Source organism: Rhinatrema bivittatum, chromosome 5 (assembly GCF_901001135.1).
Source record: "Rhinatrema bivittatum chromosome 5, aRhiBiv1.1, whole genome shotgun sequence".
Taxonomy (NCBI): domain Eukaryota; kingdom Metazoa; phylum Chordata; class Amphibia; order Gymnophiona; family Rhinatrematidae; genus Rhinatrema; species Rhinatrema bivittatum.
The window spans coordinates 242873413-242898203 of NC_042619.1; the positions used below are offsets into that span (position 1 = coordinate 242873413).

At 39.7% G+C, this 24791-nt stretch overlaps 1 protein-coding gene across 3 annotated transcripts in view; it reads left to right on the top strand.

Moving 5' to 3' along the window:
• Positions 1–24791, top strand: part of JADE3 (jade family PHD finger 3) — a 183912-nt gene that overhangs the window by 129570 nt on the left and 29551 nt on the right. For 2 of the 3 annotated variants that reach the window (XM_029603617.1, XM_029603616.1), the window contains exons 10-11: positions 698–815; positions 4972–5872. In XM_029603617.1, coding sequence (XP_029459477.1) covers positions 698–815; positions 4972–5872 — 1019 coding nt within the window. Of the gene's footprint in view, positions 1–697; positions 816–979; positions 1077–4971; positions 5873–24791 lie in introns of those variants that run through there. The other variant, XM_029603618.1, reaches the window with a different exon arrangement.

Sequence of the window (24791 nt, forward strand, 5' to 3'; positions counted from 1 at the left end):
TAAATAAAACACTCTGTTTGTGAATCATGGTTAGAGGAGAGGATTGTAAACCATGGAAGCCAGGGTTCAACTCACTGCTGCTGCTTGTGAATTTGGGCAAGTTGGTTCGCCCTCCACTGCCTCAGGTACAAACTTAGGCCAGGATTCATTATTCCATGCAGAATGATGAAGCCTGCGCTAAAGGGGACGAAGGAGGGGGCGGTGCGGTTTTGCCTGCCGTAGTGCGGCCGGCTGTAGGCTATCACAGGCATAGCGCCACCGTAAAAGGTGGTGCTACCACCGGTGATAATGTTCGAAATATTATCGCTGGCAGCAGTGCCACCACCAACTGCTCCCTAACTCCGCCCCAACTCCTCCCTTCCGCCTAATTTTAATGTTACCGCCGCGAAAAGGGCCTTTTCACGTGCGATAAGATCCTAACGCACGCAATAAGTCCCTAGAAAATAACCCCCTTAGATTGTGAGCTCTTGGGAGACAGGGATATAACTACAGTATCTGAATGTAATCCACTTTGATGTAGCTGAGAGGTGGCATAATACAATACAATAATTATAACAGCCTTCCAGTTTACATAATGTTTTAACATGCTTGAAAATTTGATGTAGGCAATTTAAAAATAAATACTTAATATAAAGTCATTTTACTAATTTTATTTCCTGGCTTCTTGACTTTTTTTTTTTTTTTTTTTACTATGTAGGTGAGAAATCTATGCTACATGGTGAGCAGGAGAGAGAAACTGAAATTATCGGACAGTAAAATGCATGAACAGATCTTCAACTTGCAAGTAGAACTCGTTAATCGTGAAAATGCTACAGGTAACCTACAGCTAGTTTCAGAAGTGGAGATTAAGATCTACATATCAAGATCCCGGTGATTTCCCCAGAGCACCCAAGAATGGTGTTCTTTTAGTTTCTGATGGCATAATACAAATTGCTAATAGACGAGGAAACCAGAATGAACTTTTTCTCTTCCTTTGTAGAAAAAATAAAGTGGCAACAAATCATTGTGTCAGGCATGCTAAGAAAGGGGAAGAGAATGAAGACACCACTGATTCGGTAAAGAAATAAGAGAAAAAAGTAAGAGCAAAAGCAATGGCATTCACAAGATAATGACACAAAGTAGAGAGGACAGACAAAACTACCAGGAAAAATAAAAGGATACAGGAAGGGCAGTTAGGCAAAGATTTAAACAGAGGAGTATATCGCCTAATCGGTAGGGATAAAAGGCAAAGGATAAAATTTTCGTTAGGTATAGACGTGAAAGGAAGACCAAAAAGGAAATAATAAGAATTAAATGGGAGGACAGGTTTAATGGAGAGAGATTAGAAAAAAAATTAGATCTTGTAAACAAATATTTTTGCTTAGTATTCATACTAGGAGAACATGATGGACCAAAGGCAAAAGGTAGGATATAAGTGACTCTGGAGTGAACATATTGCCATTTACCAAGGAGGTAGCATTCAGTGTTCTAGCATAACTGGAAATAAACAATGCTCTAGGACCTCATGGGCTTACATCTGAGAATATTGAAGTAGCTAAAATAGGTACTGACTCTACCTTTTTCACAGTCTTGTTCAACTTATTACTTAAAACAGGAGAGGCTCCAAGAAACTGCTTCCCACTCCAGAAGGGTGGGAAGCAGAAAACTATAGACTTGTTGGTTTAACCAGTGGTGGTTGAAGTAATGGAAACACTACTGAAAGATAAAATAATACAGTACCTTGAATCTAGTGGGTTATAAGATTATAAACATGGTTTCACAAGGGGAAAACCTTGCCAAATAAATGTTGATTGATTTCTTTGAAGTGACCAGAGTAGTAATTCAGGGTGGGTGCAGTAGATGTGGCCTATCTGGATTTCAGTAAAGTCTTTTCACACTGTTCCACGTGGAAGACTGGTGAGCAAACTAACCAGTGTGGGAGTTGGAACAACTTATAAACTGGGTGAGAAATTGGTTGATCCAAAGTAATCAGTAGGGTGCCACATGGATCAATACTGGGTCCAGTCCAGTATCTTTACAAGTGAGATTAGGAAGGGCTAGAAAGGAAATTGTGCCTTTTTGCAGATTCGAAAATTTGAAAGAGTAGCCATGCAGAAGGGGTAAATAAGAAGAAAGATGAGTTTAAAAAAAATGGATTATTGGTTAATGGTATGGCAACTAGGCTTTAATCCAAAAAAATGCAAAATCAAGCATTTGAGATGCATAAATCTAAGGACCAAATAACCTTTTGGAATTGAAGAACCGTTAGTCACCAAACAAGTAGAAGACCTAAGAATCATCATCACTGATGTCCTCAAGGTAGCCGGTCGTGTGATAAAGCAGTTGGGAAAGCTAATAGTATACTTTGTAGTAGGTGCTAGTAGACACTGAATACCACAACAGTCAGAGACAAATCTTTTTATTAGATACCTTATAAGGAGCACTACTTACCAAGCAATGTAGAGTAAATGCCAGCTTAGAGTTTCCAAGCCATTCTAGTTAATTAAATACATTGCTATCCCTAAACTTACACACCACTGTGTAAGATTTTCCAACTGGTTGGCATTATAATTTTATCTCATAAATGCTAATAAAATGGATTCTTGTAAGTCATATGATTTCTTGTAAATTGAGCCCACAAGGCAGAAGCAAAACTCAGTGCTACCTGTTAGCATACTGGTTAACTTTTAACATTCTTGAACATTTCAACAGCCTTGATTATTTCTACAAATCTGATTGGTGCAATCTCATTGTGATGTGATTATGCTATTATCTTTCTACTCTTTTACTATTACCAAACTAATCTAGCATCATAGAAAATCCTTACTATTATTGGTTACAACAGAATTTGGAAGTATGTATTTATGAATATTTGTAAACTGCCTTCCTGGTTCAAATATTGCCCAAAGTCGTTTTCAAAACCAAATATACACAGTCAATAACAAATCAGAATATCTAAATCAGAAAAAATAAGAATGTTAAAAAAAAAAAAAATTACACATTGCCAGCCACCACCATTATATAGAAACTCTATACAAAGATATGAACACAGAAAACAGACAAATCTGCAATCCCTACATATAGCATCCTGTCCTTCTGTGATGTCATCTCAAACAGCCGAAACAGACTGCAAGGTTTGGATCAGTAAGCAAAACTCACATTTTTACCTTTTTTTGTAAAGGTTGAACAAGTCATCTCATGTCTGATCTCTGTAGGCAGAGACTATTCCACAAGAGTGAAGCTGCTATGGGAAACATCCTTGATCTCAAACAAGTGCTCTGCACCCTACACACAGTTGGAATATGTAACCAGTGACCCCCCCCCCCTCCACCACCCCCTCAGGCTAGATCTAAACTTCCTACCTGGATGAGACCATTGTAACCTACCCCTCAAATGAGGGACAGTTGCCTCTAAAAATGTGAAACGTCAAGATAAGGAGCTTAAGCCTAATTCTAGCCTCAATGCGCAACTAGTGTAGCCTATATAATAAGGTTGAAGCAGAGGCACTCACTATCTTACTCAACCCAGAACACTTCTAGTTGCAGTGTTTTGTATGATTTGAAGACTGTGTAACCATGTTTGCAGGCAATCCTAGATACAAAATATTGCAGTAGTCTAGTTGGGCAAGTATTGCTAAAGTAGTATTCCCTGAAAATGGTTATAAAATAATTTAAAATGGACACGACTTCCTCCTTCCTGTTCATTTTTAGTATTGTTAAAATCAAGCCCAGCTTTATGTTCATTGCTGAATCTATTGTGTACATTTTTTGCTAATGAGGCACTTAGATATTTAACTGATCACCATTATACTATCATGTAATGAATAACAGCTCTTCATGTACTAAATCTGCTAATAACATGCTTTCAGTATTTTATGTGTGGACATCGTTTTAATGAAAAACCAACCTTTGTGTGTTGTAAGGAAGGGGGATAACAATATTTCTAAGTCATATCTTCAAGGGCTAACTTATGTTCTCTTTCCTAGTGAAAAACTCCTGCTAAGAGGCGATTTAGATGGAAAATCCCTAAATTATCAATTTGGACTGGACAAATAGGATTATCAGATTGGAAACTGCTTTTCTTTGCTAGAGAAACATGCATAAAAACAGCTTGCTTTAGATTTTCTTCCAAGCAGCAAGTATTTGTCTTATTTTGCTGCTTTGCACTGGGACCTGGTTGGGAGAATACTCTTTTGAACTTTAATTCATTATTCTAGCTCTTGTTGCTTACCTCCTAAGGAAGAGATGTATAGTAGGCATTAGGCAAATCCAGGTGGATCTCTTACATTCCCAAATATGGTCTCTTTTGATTGCTGATCTAAATGAGCATCAGAATGTGCATGACATTTATTTCCAATCTCTGCATCTTATTCGCTCTGAAATAAAGCAGCCACAGAAAGATTGCAAATGGGTGTTGTTTGGCATTGCATAAATGAGGGGAAAAATAACTTTTTTTTTTCCATTAGTAGTCCTTGCCTCTAAATGCTACTTTGCTGGAGAAGAAAAGGCTAATTGACCCAGGGAGCACAGAATTGGGCACTTAATTTTGTTTTGTTTGATTTCCATTTCATGCTTTGACATTTGTGTATGACAAAGAAATGATCTAGGGCAACAGTCACCTTGCAGCATTCTTGGGTGACTTCTTTGTGGGGGCTTCTGAAATATTTGGCCCAGAATGTCTTAGAGCTGGCTGTTTCCAGTAGGAGCAGGGACATAGCATTGAAACTTAAAAACTAAATTTAAAAAAAGGCAATTTAAAAGATTAAGGGGAAAAATCCTTTGGAAATGTGCTTAATTCTTTGCCCCCATTTGACATTTCTTTTAATGGCACCAGAAGCCAGTTTAGAGGGGCGGGACCTCCAAAGAGTCTGCATCACAAAATCAGAAGTCTTTTGCTAAGTATATGCTTGTACTGCTATATTATACTTAGGACTGTCAAATACAGTATGCAAAGCTTAGTTCTAAAGCTGTTTCCTTTTGTTTTTTTCTTCAGTGTGTCCTATGGCAAGTGCACTGGAAAAAACATTGTTCTATCCACCACCCAGAATCACCTTGAAACTGAAAATGCCCAAAACTACTTTGGGAACCTGCAGAAACAATTCTGTAAAACCTAGTAGCCATTCACTTTCTCCTGACAAGAATAGCACCAGCAAAGTTTACAGCAAGAGGAGTGAACATGTGTCCAGAGATACCACTGAGATCAAAATGAAATCCTGCTCAAGCTATCAGCGTGATCACAGGAACAACGGGTTGCTGGAGGGAGTTAGCCATTGCAGCAGTGAAGCAAAGAATTCTGGAGTACTGCAGACCACAAAATTTCATCCTGGAAAGACACTGGGCAAACCATTAGCACTTCAGGCTGTACTGTATGGACAGTCTTCCAATGGGAATGGAAAAGTACAGCATGGGTACTCCAGTTTAGCAAAGTCAAATGGTGTGATGAGGAGGTCTGGGGACATCATTCAGAAAGACAGCTCCAGCCAGACATTCTATGAACAAGATTCCATGCTCATTTCTCATTTAGTTACTCAGAGGAAATTTAGGGAATCCTCTATCGAGCATTTTAACAAGTCTTTTAAAGAGGTGACTGACAGCTTGGTGAAGCCCACTGAAGATCTCAGAAACTGTGAAGAATCACAGAGAAGACTTTCCATGAAAGGAGGTTTGTGGAACAAGCAGACTCTTGAATATCAGACAGCAGGAGCTCCATATCAGGACAATGATGGGTATTGCCCCGATCTGGAATTAAGCGACTCTGAACCTGAAAGTGATGAGAATAAGGAAGAAGTCAAGCTACAGAGCAGCAGCTCAGACAGAGAGAGCCCCAGCAGGGACTGTGGTAGACATCACAACAGAAGAAGAACAAATATGGTTACTCACAGTTCTATGCAAAGGTGATGATAATTCCAGATGATAATTCAGCCTTTGTACTAGCTCAGATTTATATATCAAGGGGTATTTTAAAAACAAAACACCCTTTAGGTTAAGAGGAAATACATTGAAAGGGAAGTTACATATTGAACTGGCTTGCAATTTTTAAGAATTTTGTGGATCAGGTCTCTACAATGGTCTAAAAGAAACATTTGTTTGTTTTTTAATTCATGGAAGCCAGTGACTAAGAAAGGAGTAAGTTAGTTCTCTAAGTGTATTTTCAGAAATTTGGTTTACATTTTACTAGCATTTGTGGTAGATCCAAGTGAACTTTGTGTGTCTTTCTAAAGACATTCAAGTTCTTTATGAGTGGATGAATTCTATGAAACCTCGTGCAACAGAGTCTTAACTGCCTTGGTGCAAGAAACATTACTAGGAAGATTATGGAATTGCATTCCTCTGGCACTTGCTATTATATATATATGTATGTGTGTGTGTGTGTGTGTGTGTATGGCTACTAAATAAAAATTCTGATCTGAGAAGATAGAGCCCCTAGAATATTTATAATCCCTCTGCTTGTGGCAGAGGCATACATTACAGATGCTGCCAAACTTGCTGACCTCTGTGTACTACTGCGAACTTTGATCTTGCAAAAATTTGGGTTTCTCTTTGCCATCATATCCTTTGTTTTGTAAATATTTAGCCAGTATAGAGTGGCAGGGGCAGCGGTTTATGCTTGTATATATGGTTATTTGTTGTGGTATGTACATATAAATATTTCATGCAGAGAACAAATACAAATGGCTAATTTGTAGACTGTGTTTACAAAATTAGATATACTACTTTGAAAAAGAACGCTGTCTGATATTTACATTTGGGCAGCTGTGTCTGATGCTGGGCCAGCCAGTTTGAAGAGAGAGAGAGGGCCTGATCTATCAAAGCTTTCTTATCGTTTCTAATGATAATCCAGACCTCTGGGTATGCTTCCCTTAGACAGAAATGGAAAAGTTCTAGACCTGATGTCAGTATAGAGCTCTAATTGCCTTTTGTCTCCAGCAAGAAAAGACACATTCTGAAAGCTCTGTAGAAAATGTGTAAGTGATGATTGCTGGTTATTGAAACTCAAGAGACAGGATTTCTTTGCAGAAATTCAGTACTCTCCAGTCGGGCTCTTTCCAGCACAGAGAGGCTCAACGTTTGCTTACACTCAATTATTTGAATCAGCAATAGCACTGAAGCCAGCAGCTAAAGGCCTCTTACACTTGAAGATGTGGGAGGCTTACCTTAAAGAAGTCAGCAAACTGAAAAAAATATATATTTTTGAAGTATAACTGCTATTTTCTAGTTACTGGAACTCTAGAGAAGATTTTCTCCTTTCAATTGACCTCCCTACAACACTGACAGGCTCAGGTTTTATTTCCTCTTAATTATTTGAGTCAGCAACAGTATCAATGAAATTTATCTCCCCACACAGCAAGGGAAATTGGAGGCTACAGTGGCAGACCTGGAGAAGCTGAGGCAGACAGAGAGGTATATAGATGAGACCTTCAGGGACATAGTAGCCAAGTCCCAACTCCAGTCTAGCAGCCCTGGTGCTGCCTTGGATCAGGAAGGTCTCCTGGTTGGAGATCATGACCCTGGTGTAGCAGCAAGTGATCCTGTAGCAAGGATTTGCTCTCCAGGTGATGCATTGTCCTTTTGCACTGAGTCTCCCAGGGCTACTGCTCAGGAGGGGAAGGGTTAGGTCAGCTGTCATAGTTGGTAATTTGATTATTAGAAATGTAGATAGCTGGGTGGCTGGTAAATATAAGGTCCACCTGGTAACTTGTCTGCCTGGTGCCAGGGTAGCGGACTTCAAGCATCACCTTGATAGTATTTTAGACAGTGCTGGGGAGGAGCCGGCTGTCGTAGTACATGTGGGCACCAACGACATAAGAAAATGTGAGAGGGAAATTCTGGAAGCCAAATTTAGGCTTTTAGGCAGAAAGCTGAAATCCAGAATCTCCAGTGTAGCATTCTCTGAAATGCTGTCTATTCCATGTGCAGGTCCCCGCAGGTAGGCAGAGCTCAGGAGTTGCAATGAATGGATGAGACAATGGTGCAGGAATTAGGGATTAAGTTTTGTAAGGAAGGGGGAGTCTTTTCTGAAAGGATGGGCTCCACCTTAACCAAAGTGAAACCAGGCTGCTGGCACTAACATTTAAAAAGGAGATAGAGCAACTTTTAAACTAGAACAAGGGGAAAAGCCGACAGTCACTCAGCAGTGCATGGTTTGGAGGGGAGTATCTTGGAAAGAATGCTAATGAAACAGAGTTAGGGAATACCAACAGAGAGGTTCCAATAAAAGCAAATGTAATCCATGTGCCTATAAGTAAATAATTACCTGAGCTAAAGGATTCCAAATTATCCCTATCAACTGAAAAACAAGTTGTTAATACAAACAAAAAAAAAACACTTTGAGATGTCTGTATGCAAATGCCAGAAGTCTAAGCAGTAAGATGGGAGCGTTAGAGTATATAGCAGTGAATAATGAGAGAGACTTAATTGGCATCTCAGAGACCAGTGGGTACAAATTATATTACAATGATAGGGAGGATCAACTTGGTTGGGAGGGGGGTGACGCTTTATGTCTGGGAGGGCATATAGAGTCCAACAGGTTAAAGATCATACAGAGACTAAATGCACAGTAGAATCTTTCCGAGTAGAAATCCCATGTGTGTTGGGAAAGGGTATAGCGAAAGGAGTATACTCCCGTCCACCTGGATGATGAAATACTAAGAGAAATCAAGAGAGCTAAACAATTTGGCAGAGTAGTAATAATGGGAGATTTCAATTACTCCAGTATTGACTGGGTAAATATAACATCAGGACATGCTAGAGAAGAAAGGTTCCTGGATGGAATATGATTGTTTCACGGAGCAATTTGTTCGGGAACCGACAAGAGAAGGAGCTATTTTCATTTTCATTCAAAACACTATCACACTCAAAAACAACCAAAAGATTGAACTAGCGGAGAAAGTACGGAATCTAGGGAATTATAATTGACACCGAACTAAGCTTAAAATAACATATATCCTTAAAAGTTAGAGAAGAATACGCTAAACTTATGGTACTCAGAAGACTCATACTTCTAACGTCAAAGAACTTTCGTTCAATCCTACAAGCATTGATTTTTGCAAGCACAGACTACTGTAATGCGCTACTACTAGGCTTACCATACACCTCACTCAGACCACTACAAATTTTACAAAACACTGCCGCAAGAATTTTGACCGGTAAAAGTAAGAGAGACCACATCACCGAAACCCTAGCCGAGTTACACTGGTTACCTGTTGAGCAGAGAATACAATACAAAACGCTTTGCATCATACATAAATTAATACATAACGAAAAAGCAGAATGGCTTAACACAGCCCTCCGCGTACACGTACCAAACAGAAACCTAAGATCATCAAATAAAGCACCCCTTACTATCCCATCAATTAAGACAGCAAGACTAACTCAAGTAAGAGAGAGAGCACTATCCTTGGCAGGACCCACACTATGGAACACCATGCCACTAGAGTTAAGGTTGCAAAAAGACAGCAAAACCTTCAGAAAAGGCTTAAAAACTTGGCTATTCAATCAAGCCTACCAAACAGAGATGGGGAAACAGTGAGGCAGGCGAAGTGAGAGGTATGAACAAATAAAGTGTGTAGCCATATTTCTATCTGTTTCTACTCTACCTTCTCGTTCTTCACCAGAAGAGAAGTTGACACTTATAAAGTTAGAATTGTTTTTAAACTGATAACTCCTGGACAGTATTGTATCACAAACCAATTATATCATTTAGAAAACTATGTACCGAATCAAATATTATGGCACGTGTGTAAATTAATAGATCTCAGCATCCTTATTTTATGTGCCCTATTGTAAACCGTTGTGACGGATCCTTCTTGACTGTATAGAAAAGATTTAAATAAATTAAATAAAATAAAATAAATATCTAATTCTTAGTGGATTGCAGGACTTGGTGAGAGAGGTAACAGTGGTAGGGTCACTTGGCAATAGTGATCATAAAATTATTAAATTTGAAATAATGACTAGAAGGGGGACAATATGTAAATCTACAGCTCTAACACTAAACTTTCAAAAGGGAAAGTTTGTTAAAATGAGAAAAATAGAAAAAAAACCCTGAAAGCTGAAGTTGCAAAGATTGAGTGTACAACAGGCGTGGACACTGTTTAAAAATACCATCTTAAAAGCGCAGTCCAGATGTATTCCACGCATTATGAAAGGTGGAAGGAAGGCTAAACGATTACTGGCATGGTTATGTATATTATACAGGAACATCGGTATATAAAAACAAAAAATAAATAAATAAAATAAATGGTTAAAAGGTGAGGTGAAAGAGGCTTTTTTAGCCAAAAAAAAAAAGAGCCATCTGAAGAAAATAGGAAAAAGCATAAGCATTGTCAAGTTAAATGCAAAATATTGATAAGACAGGCTAAGAGAGAATTTGAAAAGAAGTTGGCCATAGTTTTTACTATGAAGTTTTTGCCTCTAACAGGAAGCAGGAAACCTCAAGGGAGTCGGTTGGACCGTTAGATGATTGAGGGGTTAAAGGGGCTCTTAGAGACGATAAGGCCATCGTGGAAGACTAAATGAATTCTGTGTATTTGTGTTTACTAATGAGGATGTTGGAGAGATGCAGGTTCCAAAGACAGTTTTTAAGAGTGATGATTTGGATGAACTAAACCAAATTGCAGTTAACCTGGAAGGTATAGTAGGCCAGATTGACAAACTAAAGAGTAGCAAATCACCTGTAGCAGATGGTATACACTCTAGGATTCTGAAAGATCTATTAGTAAAAATTTTGTAACTTATCATTAAAATCATCCATTATGCCTGAAGACTGGAGAAGGGGCCATTGTAACCCCGATAATTAAAATGGGCTCCAGGAATGATCGGGGAAACTATAGACTGGTGATCTGACTTCAGTGCTGGGAAAAAGTGGAAACTATTCTAAAGAACAAAATCACAAAACATATAGAAAGACATGGCTTAATGGAACACATGGATTTACCCAAGGGAAGTGTTGCCTCACAAACCTGCTACATTTTTTTGAAGGGGTTAATAATAAGCACATGGATAAAAGTGAACTGGTAGATGTGATGTATTTGGATTTTCAGAGGACATTTGACAAAGTCCCTCATGAGAGGCTTCTAAGAAAACTAAAAAACTCATGGGTCAGGAGGCGGTGACCTTTCGTGGATTGCAAACTGGTTAAAAGACAGGAAACAAGGATTAAATGGTCAATTTTCTCAGTGGAAAGAGGTGAACAGTGGAGTGCCTTAGGGATCTATATTTGGACCGGTTCTTTTCAAAAATATTTATAAATGATCTGGAAAGGGATATTACTAGTGAGGTGTTCAAATCTGCAGATGACACAAAATTATTCAGAATATTTAAATCACAAGTGGATTGTGATAAATTGCAGGAGGTCTCTGTGAGACTGGAAGATTGGGCATCCAAATGGCAGATGAAATTTAATGTGGACAAGTGCAAAGTGATGCATATAGGGAAAAATAACTCATCCTGTAGTTACACTATGTTAGGGTCCATATTAGAAGTTACTATTCAGGAACAAGATTTAGGTGTCATAGTGGATTATATATTGAAATCGTCGGCTCAGTATGCTGCGCAGTCCAAAAAAAAAGCTTGGCTGTACATTTTACTTTCTGTATCGCGCGGGAATAACTAATAGGGCCATCAACATGCATTTGTATGTTGCGGGCGCTATTAGTCTTGGGGGCGGGGGGAGGGTTGGACACATGTTTTCGACGCGCTATTACCCCTTACTGAATAAGGGGTAAAGCTAGCGCGTCAAAAACGCGCGTCCAAACGTGGGTTAACAGTGCGCTCCGCTGGACTGTTCAGGCCGATACAGTACAGTGCGCACTGTATCGGCCTGAAAGTTTGGAATTATTAGGAAGGGAATGGTGAATAAAATGGAAAAATGCATAGTCTCTTATCTCTCCATGGTGAGACCGCACTTAGAGTACTGTGTGCAATTCTGGTTGCCGCATCTCAAAAAAGATATAGTTGCACTGGAGAAGATACAGAGAAGAGTGATCAAAATGATAAAGGGGATGGAATGGCTTCCGTTTGAGGAAAGGCTAAAGAGGTTAGGATTGTTCAGCTTGGAGAAGAGATGGCTGAGGGGGGATATGATTGAAGTCTATAAAATCATGAGAGGAGTAAAATGGGTAAATGTAAATCGGTTGTAAAGACTAGGGGTACTCTGTGAAGTTAGCAAGTTGCACATTTAAAACAAATTAGAGTATAATCTTTTCACTCGGTGCACAATTAAGCTCCGGAATTTGTTGCTGAAGGATGTGGTTAGAGAAGTTATTGTAGATGGGTTTAAAAAAGGTTTGGATAAGTTCCTGGAAGAGAAGTCTATAAACTGCTATTAACCAAGTTGACTTAGGGAATAACTAGTACTATTACTGGCATTAGTAGCATGGGATGTCTTTGGTGTTTGGGTACTTGTAGCCTGGGATGGCCATTGTTAGAGGCAGGATGCTGGGCTTGACCTTTAGTCTGACCCAGTATGGCAATTTTTTAAAATAAATTATAAATAAGAGCACACTTTGTAATTTTGGTTCTCAGCAGGTTTGCTATCCTCCAGCACATCCTCTGACAGGCTTCGCCATGTGGGTGGGCACACAGTAATGAGGTACATTTGCTGTATCTTTTTTTGGCAGCCCTGTCCTTAATCCAGAAAACCACTGCTAGCATTGTGTGTGAGGTTGTTCTGCCAGAGAATTCACTAAACCTCAAGCAGTATGTACAGCCGTTGCATAAAGAAACAACTAAAAGAGAAATGTTCTCATATTCTAAAGCATGTCTCAGGCAGCAGGCCCAGCATCCTGTAAAGCTGTGCAATCTGTTAGCTCTGCAGTTTCCATACAAACATTTCTCTCTCAAACTTCCTGCTTCATTTAAATAAGCTTTTCAGGAGATAGAGAGCCTGTTCAAAAGCAGAGCTCTTGCCGGGTTTCGTTCTGTCAGACTTGCATGATGCTCAAGGTATGAGACTTGTTTGTCTGTCCATTGTCAACATCTGCCACTAAGATTATTTTAAAAAATGAAGAAAATCTAGGAGTTCTGCTCAGTCCTGGAGATTTTCTGAAGAGAAAAACTCTGAGAGACAGTTGTCAAATGGACTTTGCAAAAATGATGTGCCCTAACGGCACCTACCACCTTGGACTTCGGTACCAAAGATAGATACATTTGTCTTTGAGTTAGACATAAAGGCCTTCATCAACACTGTCTCAGCCCTAGCACTAATTGTTACTTATGGATAGATATCTGGTTATAAAATTAATCTGTCCAAATCTGCAATATTTCATGTTGGCCCCAAAGTGAATATAACACCTGATTTATCTGTACTTGGGCTGGTGCTTTTGTTATGTATTTATAAATGATCTGGAAAGGGGTACGATGAGTGAGGTGATTAAATTTGCCAATGATACAAAATTATTCAGAGTAGCTAGATCTCAAGTGAATTGTGATAAATTTCAGGAGGATCTTGTGAGACTGGAAGATTGAGCTTCCAATTGACAGATGAAATTTAATGTGGACAAGTGAGGTGATGCATATAGGGAAAAATAACCCTTGCTGTAGTTACACAATGTTAGGATCTATCTTAGGAGTTACCGCCCAGAAAAGAGATTTAGGTATCATAGTGGATAATACATTGAAATTGTCGGCTCAGTGTGCTATGACGATTAAAAAAAAGCATACAGAATGTTAGGAATTATTAGGAAGGGGATGGCAAATAAAATGATGGATATCATAATGTCTCTGTGTCGCTCCATGTTGACACTGCACCTTGAATACTGTGTGTAGTTCTGGTCGCCACATCTCAAAAAGGATATAGTTGCACTGGAGCAAGTGCAGAGAAGGGCAACCAAAATAAGGGGCATGGAATGGCTGCCCCATGAGGAAAGGCTAAGGATGTTAGGGCTGTACAGTTTGGAGAAGAGGTGACTGAGATGGGATATAATAGAAGTCTACAAAATCATGAAAGGACTTGAACAAGTTAATGTAAATTGGTTATTTACTCTCTCAGATAATAGAAGGACCAGGAAGCACTCCATGAAGTTAGCATGTAGCTCATTTAAAACAAATCGAGGAAAATTATTTTTCACTCAGCGTATAGTTAAGCTTTGGAATTCATTGCTAGAGGATGTGGTTAAATTAGTTAGTATAACTGTGTTTAAAATAGGTTTCTATAAGTTCCTAGAGGGAAAATCCATAAACTGCTATCTATAAGGAATATAAACTTGAGATCTATTTAATGTTTGGGTACTTGCCAGGTACTTGTGACTTGGATTGGCCACTGTTGGAAACAGGATGCTGGGCCTGATGGACCCTTGGTCTGACCCAGTATGGCATTTATTTATTTTATTTATTTGTTTGTTTTTATATACCGAAGTTTGTGGAGGACATATCTTATGTTCTTATGTATATCATATCCGAATACATTTACTTACGGGTTTAAATTTCTTCAAAACTGAAAAATATTAATAAATTCAGTTACCTGAAAGAATGGGAAGGCCCCCCCATCCACACACACGTTCTTGTGGGTAAGTAGCATAAGTTTGTTAAAAGTGAATGCGCTTACACGTCTTTTCACCTGCTGTAGCTTTTCCACCATAACTCATGCTTGATTCTGGCTAAGGTGCTCACAAGTCACATGTCCTTTAACTGGGTCTGTAAAGTGCCTCACATCAAAATGTTTCTTGTAGGAGGTCCAAAGAGAGGAGGAGGAGGCATGAATCTGTCAAATCTTAAATTATACTATTAGGCTTCTTGACTGTCTTGTATGAGAACATGGGTTAATAAAAATCATAAAATATTATTTTTAAACAATTTTAATCCACATGCGACATTTATTGGCCTGAGGTGGCTTACAAAATTAAAACATTCATAATTAAAGCAAGCAAGCTTATTAAACACAAGCAAAAAGGTGTCCAAAAATACACCATCAGCATAAATAGAAATTTATGCAGTGCAATAGCTTCTAAAAGGTACTGTTCACATTTTGATTCAAGTGAGCATCATGAACCAGTTCTTTATGGCCTTCCTGTGGAATGCCACATCCTCCATCATTTCATAGGGCCCAAACACCAGTGGTACTCTAGAACAATTCCACTGTTGTCTCTCGGCAAAATTGCCTGGTTTGACACCTGGCTGGCATGATTTTCCATCTTTCTCAGTATCAGTGTCTTCAGGAAGCTGACCTGGACATGTAGGCACTGTTTGCAAGACATCAAAATCTCTATTTCCTCTTGTTTGTGTGTTGGTTGATCAGATTCATTTCCTAAACTTGATTTCTGTCATAAGCCGCTCGTGCAAGCTTAACTCTTTGTGGGATTGCTCTTTGGTTCGTGTCAAATGTCTGTTCCAGAGAATAGAAAGACTGTATGCAATCCAGACTATGCTCTGTATGGGTCTTGCTCCTGTCAGCCATCTTAACCTTGTGGAGGGTGGATCTCCTGTGCTTAATGCTATCCATCAGAAGCTCATATGGGGGAGGGCTGGTACTGTTTGGGCAGAGCTTTGTATAGCCTGTCTTGTGCTCCTCAGCGTCACGCCACCCATCAGAAGCTCATATGGGGAAGGCTGGTACTGTTTGGGCAGAGCTTTGTATTGCATCTCTAGTGCTCTTCAATCATGCCACCCCTCAGTCCATTGATTCATTCCAACAATAAGCCTTGGACTCAGACTGTGGATTAACACATGCATTTGAAAGTGTTTGCATCCATTAAGGTTCATGGGTAACTGAATTAAAAAAAACAAATAGAGAAGAGGAGAAGCAGCAGCTGCAGAGGCAGGAGGGTAGAAGGCTTTTCCAAATATTCTACTTGGCCTGGGGTGAAGAGAGGCATGTTTCCAAGTTGGAAATATGCCCTTTCAGGAGAAATCATCTTCAGTTTCCAATTGCATTTGTAAAGCATCCCCAATTGTGGTATGCATGTTAGGAATTTGGGAACATTTACATATGAATAATGAAAATATTTTGCCATCGACACCTTTGTTTAATAATCCTACTTTATCTGTTTTCACAGTAGCCCACAAAGCTATGTATCTGGTGGCAGCAGGGGCTCAGATTTGTTTGGCAGATAGATGGCTATATAGTCAAGCCCATTAATCATCTTTCAGATTCCCTGGTACAGATCTAATACCTATTTATAGGGATGAAGTTCCCTAGAAAGACACATTGTTCTTGGTTGGCTTCATAAAGGCCCAATAAAATAGAACAAGTATCTTCAGGCCAGCAGCAATTCTTATTGAAAGATTTGGATCTAGAACATTTTTATCAGTTTGAGGCCTGGAAAAGGGAATTGAATTTACAGTTTACATAAGTCTTATTACTGGGTAAATACTCAACATCTTCATTTGTAGTAGCAAGATAGAGTTGCTTATATGTTTACTACACAACATACAGACCTGAGTTTTGGGGGTTCTTTATTTTTATTTTTAACGAGAGCTGATACTATAGGGGATCACAGTTATTGTAAGGGAATGAGGAGGACTAGGATCTCATTTGCACATGTGGTGGTTTTGCCTGTTGTATCCGAGTTTTGAGAAACTTAATTTAATTGCAAATGCTACAGGTTAATTTGATCTTTTCTCAGCTAGCATTACTGAGTCAGTAACCCTCGCTAAAAAGAGAAGAAACTTCACTAACCGACTGATTCATGCTAGTAGAGACAGTGTTTGCTTCTGGAAATCCATATCTCTCTGCTCATTGAAACAATCATGTAAGTAGCTGCTTTGGAGCACCTTGCATATTCTCTTAAATCTAAAACTGACAAAACAGTCATAACATTTTTCCTTTTCATGTGATTTTTGTGGTGTTCCTATTTTTATGTTTGCTTCTCCTAAGGGGATATAGCTGTCATTTTTGCTTTTAGAGTATAAGCTAGTATGAAAATGGATTGTATATTGATATTCCTAAAATAAAATGTTTTTAAAAAATTTATCCCATTTATAGGTGCAGTTTTCCTGACAGATTATTTAGATAGAAAAACTGGTTCAGCTCTTTAAAAAAAAGACTTTGAAACCACAAGTCTAGCTGGAGGCTGAGATATCTGTATTTTTATATTGTACAGATGATTTGATCCGAACACATCCTAAATAGTGGGTTTCTCCACTTTACTAGTAACTTTATGGCTTGGAAGTTGAGCAGCAGACAATGCTTCCCAAATAACTAAAAAAAAAAAATTGTAAAAACCTGATTTGTCAGGCTTAATGCCCAACTTACAGAAGATACCTAGTCACAGACCAGATGTATATGTTGGCTTATGCTTCCTTTTGGGGACACATTTCCTCACCAGTCAAAATCCAATCACATTTATATCAACATCTGTTACCTTCCAGTCAAACAGCTAATTGTATATGTAACACTGATCTGACATTTAATTACAAACTGTGCAACAAGTTCTTCTGTCAGTTTGGACAAAATGGAAGTCCAATCACTTCCTTTGAATAATCCCAAACTGGATACTGTGGGAAAAACCAACCTCACCCCCCCTCCCCATTCACTAGTTTTTGTTCAGTATGGATTATAAGCCCTTCTCAGCATAGACCAGGGACCCACATGATGCAGGGATCCCGGTATTAATAGTCCCAAGGTGAAATGTACATGGAAGTTGACACAGCCTCCAGTACTCACTGTTTGTGATCCTTGATCTTTCCCAGGCCAGTATAGTTCCCATTGTCCCTCCCAGTCTCCTTGTCCTTTTGTTTATCCAGCAGTAGCTTCTTTTCATTTCAGTCTGACTGCGGGCTTTCCTTGCATAATCTGTTGATTGACCTAATAAATTGCTTTAGTTGCTACTGTCTGTGAGCTGGCTATTGCCAGGAGTGGGTCTGGTCCTGTCTGAATTGGCAGAGCTCCACCCCTTGGGATCCAACACATGCACTAATCAGCTTTTGCTGAATCATTCTATTCAACTAATGGTCTTTTTCATTATAACACTCTTGATCAGAGTGGGGACTACTAGCCCTGTCACAAAGTGAAAGAATACAAATTATTCAATTTTAATGTGCCTTTTCTTTCCTTAAAAAAAAAAAAAAAAAATCCCTCTACAGTGGTTCTTTTAGGAATGCCCTTTTCAAACAAATTTTGGTGATCAAGAGAAAAACTAAATACATTTTCTTCTAGCAAATACATTTCACCTTTTAATGATCTTTCAGACATATTACAATTATATAAGCCAGGTAAAGGACTAAATATTGATCAGCTGTTTGCCTCAGGTCACAAGATTTATGTATTTATTAATAGATTTTATATATTACTTGTAAAAGAAGCATAATGGCTCATCCTGCTTCTCTCAGAGGGCATACTCTGTGCAAGAAGTGTTGGACATCAGTCTCCTTCTCTGACAAGTTACAGGAATTTACTTTTTTTTTCTTGACAAAAACTGAAGCATTTGAGGTCTGAATCCTTGAATTCAATGATAGCGGCTTATTCAACTGGGATTCTCTGGTAACTGTAGATCTAAGGCATATCTCCATCTTCTCATCAGCTAGTCTGATCAATTTCTGAGGTTTTGCTGTCAAGGCTAACTCTATCGGTATAGCTCTTTCATTCAGTCTATACTCTGCCTTTCAAATATTTGTTTTAATCTTTTTTATTAAATATTCACAAAGTCATTACAACTGTGAAAATCCTGAAGGCAGGTTTACTCTGCATCCCCTCAGGCCTGAAAAACAATTACATAGTAACAGCTTTTCTCCCATTAAAAAAAACAAACCAAAACCCGTCCTCTTCCCCCTCACCCATATCGCCCCAGAATACAATATTGGGAAATGTCTAACTGACAAGTTATTTAACATTTACTATAAAGCAGTTCTAATTATATAGGAGTATCATTTTAGAATCAGACTTCTGTCTCGAGGATATAGAAACTGTAAATAAAACTCCGATACTGACAAAAATGCTTGATGCTTCCTCATCAGATATATTTCTTCTATATACTTTTCATGATACACGTGATGTATCATATTGATAAATTTCCCTAAAGTGGGCATCTTCCAGGTCATCCAGTTATGCAAAATAACATTTTTAGCCAATAATAGACTTTTACTTTCGCACAACCTTACATATCTCTATTTGAATGCATAAGCTCTCAAATCATCAAATAAAAATGGTTGTATCTCCAAAGCAAGATTTACTCTTGTTACTCTTATAAAATACCTTTTCACCAAGCTGATTATAATTCTGACTGCCCTTCTGAAGAATTGAGACATTTCTATAATTGCTGTACTTTAAAATGTTTGTTTATAAAACTGAAGCCTACAGAAAAGGCAATAGGCAGAACTCTGGATCTAGAATCTTATCTCTGGGCTATGAATGGAGAAAGAAAAAAGTCATCTAACTACCTCCTTATTGAAAATGATAGCTCGAGGAGTGTGGTGCTGTAATGCAGAGCTCTAGTAGCTGAACTAGCCCTGGGGAAAATTGGATTTTTTTTGTAAGTTTTAATATCTTTTAATTAACTAGCATAATAAAGGAGAAGATGTACATATAGGTTTATTATTCAAAAATCAAAGAATATTTCAGTACTGCTCTGCTCAATAGTCTTTCTGTCTCAAAAGTAAATCATCAAATTTTCCAGTCAAGTAAAAGATTTAGGGAAGGCCACAAAGTTTTTGCCAGTCATTGTCTCTAGGTCTGTGACAGCAGTTGAGAGGATGGTTTCACCAAAACTGTGTAAACATCCCCTGTAAACAGCTTTCATACAATAGTGAAACAAATTAAATATTTTTTTTCTCTGCTTCACATCCTCTAGACATCAGATAAAGTGCTTACTGTGTATAAGAAACACACATTTCTCTGGGATATATAGAATGGATCATTACTCTCCTAGGGGAGGACAAGTTACTAATCCAGCTGCTTGTACAATTTATATAACTGTAATAGTTATACCCAAGCAGCCCACTGTTACAGATTCTTGAGGTTCTCAGATGTGAAGGGGCCTACTGACTAGACATGTCATACAAGGCAGTATAGGGGATATCCAAGGGGGTTACAATCACACCACACTTACACTTCAAGGACAATAACTATAAATTAATACCAGGTTGGTTTATTATGTAGCTCAGTTATGATAATGCAATAAGAAATAATATATATAAAGGTAGTAGGAACAGTAATAATAATCCCATATGAGACAACCATTACATGACAAAGTCCTTGCTGCAAGAGAACTCAGGGCATATCGCTGTTCTTCTTTCTTCTTCTCTTTGTCTGATTGAGACAGTCTTTTGCTGTGTTGCTCAACTGCCACGTAACAGGGTACATCTCAAAAGCGGATTGTGTGGGAGATCTGTTAATCCTATAACCTTAGAGACGTGTCTGGCTTAGTAAATCGTTAACCAGGGTGGAGGGGCTAGGGACATGTCTCTGTATATTCCCACCATTGCTGTGAGGATGTCTGGAAGATCTATGGTTTCATCAAATCCCATTATACGCAAATCAACATAACTTCATATCACCCAGTAGGGGTTTGCATTATTTTCACTTCACTTTTTTTGTTTCATTCTGTTTTTAATTTGCACTGGTCCGTTTGCTTCTAGACTATTGTGTATTGTGTTTTTCCAATGACCGATGTATGATTATATTTTCTTCAAGAATAAGTGTGCTGCAAAACAGACTAGGGAATTACAAACCCTTATTACATCATATGTTCAGGAAGAGGTTAATGCTCAGTTTTTGACACCTCATGAAGCATGTTTCCTTGTGGAGCCTCACACAACTTTACCCCTATATTCTACCCAAAATCCACAAAAGCCTTTCCGACCCACCCAGATGCCCCATTGTCTCAAGTATAAGTTCTATACTAGAACCTTAATCAATATTCACAGATAAATCTCTTCAACCCTTTGTGACTTCCTCTGCCTCATACATGAAAGATACTGCACATTTTATTATACGTCTAGAGCAGATTACACCGTTCTGTCAACCTTTCTATTTAGTCACTGTAGATATTGAGGCCCCATATACAAATGTACCACAGGAGCAAGCCCTTTCCATAATTGTCACCTTAAGGAATGCCCTTGTCCTACTCGTATACCTACTGAATTTATACTTCGCCTTGCTACTATTGTTCTCACAAAAAAAAAGTTTTCCTAATATGTGGTAGATGAGTTATGCACCTCTACCAGCAGATGGAGACAGAGCAAACTGACTTCACAGTAAATATACTCAAGCAGTGACATCAGCCTGCCAGTATTCTCCATCTCCAGCAGATAGTGGATGTGCATCTCCCTGCTGGGGATTGCTTCATATCTTAGAAGGAGAATTTGAAAGGGAAATTGATTGCCCTGTACTCCTGCAGTGATACGAAATGGTCCCTCCCCCAGTTGAGAATTTGTGAGGTGATTTCCATGATCCCTCAGATGTGTGCCTTGGGCCGGTAGCTGGTTTTTCAGCTGGCGTGGACTTAGCTGATTGTACAGCTTAAAGGCAGTGGGTGCAGGAAGCAGTGCATAGCAGTGACGGCATATGCCTTCTCTCCCCCACAGCTGGAGACAATCTCTACTCAGCTGGGAAGGGCTGAGCACAGGTAAATTTAAAAAAAAACCAAAAAAAAACCTTACAGAGACAGTGAAGGAGGGTTGTTCAGAGATTCCCCTTACCTGGTCTCTAAGCACGGCATGCCATTCCAACGTTTGTCCCGCCCCAAGAGAGGTTCAAGGATGGGTGCAGCCTAGCAGGTTGAGCAGCCTCTTGTGGCTAGGCCCCACTCTGAGGCTTTTCCACTATGCGCTGCGTGGTAGGCCACAACAGTGTTTTCACATGCTTTTGCCTATGTGTTCAGCTGCCCTGTATAGGACGTCTTTTCAGCGGTGCGTCCCGTTGTGCATCCAGGTGTTGGACACTTAGTTGAGAGTCAGCTTTGGCATCCAGGCTAAGCGGCATCTGGCTTGGATGTGTGCTTATCTTGTGCGCACAGTTACACATATGTTTGTGTGTGCTTAAGTTGCGTGGCACCTAGTCTTGGGATGCCTACCTCTTGAATGCCTAAATTTTGGACACACACAAAAAAAATAAATAAATACAAAATGGCACCTATAGCTATGAAGCCTAAGTGCTTTGTCTTGTGCGCTGCATGTCATATTCGGGCATCTCAGCCTGGTGTGCCCTCTAACTTGGCCAGTGCTGTTTAGAGGCCCAGTGAGAATTATCTTCCTCTGATTTTACTAAGCCTCGTTCTTTCCAGCCTGATGAGGTTTTGGGTAAAAAATGTATCATGAGAAATGCCTGATATTGAAACTCCCTTGACTGGTTCCTTAGCAGGGGATGGCAGCTCAGTGGGCACCGCACAAATGCCTCCTAGTTTTGGCGTGGATCCTTCTGCCTTTTCTTGGGTAGAATATTTTTAGGGATTGCAATAATTTCTTCAGGCACAGTCTTCAGCCCCATCCAATCCTGTCCAGTCAAGTCCTCAGGCGATGGCCTCTCCCTCTTCTGATACTGCGTTTAAGTGCCAAAGTACATCTTGAGCTTCAGGTGTCCCTGAGAGGAATCTGGAGGGCACTGATGATGAGGCAGATCCTGACTCTGGAGGATGGGGAAATTCCTCTGGGATTAGAACCGTATAGGACTATGTTGCGGTTCTTTCATAGACACGAATTACCGGCCCCGATTTCCCAGACGATGAAGATGCTCGGAGTTCCTGGAACAAATACAACGTCTGAGCCAAAGAAAAATCCCATTTTGGTTTCTTTGCGTAAAGCCTTTTGTTTTTTTTCTCAGTTATGGAGGCCATTCAAGAATTGTTTGATCTCTAGTGGGACACCACAGAGGCTAATTTTAAGGGGAGGGGGGGGGGGCGCAGACCTTGGAAGACCTGTACTCCCTGGATCCAGTGGTGAAAGAGCGTTTGCATTTCCCAAAAGTGGATGTGCTTGTTTGTGAGGTCTCTAAGCGGACGACTATCTCTGTAGAGGGAGGAGCAGCCTTGAAGGATGTCATGATAGAATCGAGGCCATCCTTAAACAAGCATTTGAAGCAGTGGCAATGACCTTTCAAATAACTTCCTGTTTTCCCTGGTGGCTCGCTCTTGTTTTCCTTCTCTCTCATGAGGATGATAACTCTGAAGTGACTTCCAGGGCAGTTATAGAAACTGCTGTCGCCTTCTTAGCAGATGCAGGTTGCAATTTGATCCTCACCTCAGCCAGAGGAGTGGCTTCAGTATTAGCAGCCAGCCACCAGTTACGGTTGAGGAATTGGTCGGCCAATGCGAATTCAAAGGCTAACCTTACGAAGTTGCTTTTTAAAGGTTCGTTCTTGTTTGGGAGCGAGTTGAAGAAGATGGCCAACAAGAGGGTGAATCTCCGGTTCCTCGGTTACTGGAGGATAAGAAGCAGTTGACGTGCACCTTTGGTATGAAGGGTCGTCTGAGGTTCCAAGCGTTTTCGTCCCTTAAGAGGGACGACCTTTCAGAGGACTTGGTCTTTTGGCAGGTCTCAGTCCTTTCGTCCCAGACAGCCCAGGCAAGGTGGGCGCTCAAGTAGTGCAACCTCCCGACCCTCCCAATGAAGGTTTGCCGACCCACTCCTGGGAACAGGAGGGATGCCTCTCTATCTTTTATCAGAGGTGGGTTGAGATCACATTGGATCAGTGAGCCCTGGAAGTGATACGAGAAGGATATACGCTGGAATTTCGCAGTGTTCCTCAGGACGTGTTCATGGTGTTTCCCTGCCATTCCCCGCAGAAGAAGCAAGCAGTGGAGTGTACACTGTTAAAGCTGCTCAGTCTGAGGGCTGTGGTTCTAGTACCCACATCTCAAGAAAATACGGGTCAATATTCAATTTATTTCATTGTACCTAGGCCTTTTAGAGTTGGGCGATTCATAAATTTTGAATAAATGTAAGAAGACTGGCTCCTTTCACCTTATCCTGGATCTCAAAGGGGTCAACCATCATTTACAGGTGACTCATTTTCATATGGAAACATTGCGCTCAGTTAGGGCTGGATTTACTAATGCCACCTTTTATGGTGTAGTTAATTGGTGCGACGCTGGCAGCGATGGTGCGATTGCTGCCGGCTATCGCAGGACCCCCCCCCCATTTCGCCCCCTCTCCCATTACTGCGGGATTCACTATGCCTTGCGGCATTAGTAAATCCAGCCCTAACTGCCTTAACCACATTCTCTGGCAATGAATTCCAGAGTTCAATTGTGCAATGAGTGAAATAATTTTCTCCAATTTGTTTTAAATGTGCTACTTGCTAACTTCATAGAGTGCCCCTTGGTCCTTCTATTATCTGAAAGAGTAAATAACCGATTCACATTTACCCATTCAAGCCCTTTCATGATTTTGTAGACTTCTATCATATCCCCTTCAGCTATCTCTTCTCTAAGCTGAACAGCCCTAACCTCTTTAGCCTTTCCTGATAGGGGAGCCATTCCGTGTCCTTTATCATTTTAGTCTACCATTATTTACTGCCTGTGCTTAAAAAATGATAGGAGTTGTCTTGAAAATATTCATACATCTTGTGTGCGAGTGCTAAGGTTTTCCCCCTTGGTTCCTATGGAGCTGGGACTGAGAAATGTTGCAGAGTATATGCAAATGAGACTGTGAAAATTGAACCGTGGGAAGACTTTTTTTTTTTAATCACAAAATGGATAACTAGGATCGTATAGTGTAATGAAATTGATAATGCAGTCCGAAACTTGAAGCTGGACAGAACCCAAATGCTTTATTAGTGTCCAATTTGCTGTTATTTGGCCTCCTGTGTAGCATCTGTTGAAACTGTTAATAGCTATTTATGACAGACTATTTTCTGGCCTCAAATTGGATGAACTAAGTCCTTTGTGTTCAAATCCCAAATGCTCTAAAGAACAGTCAGAATCCATTCTTTAAGATGAATCA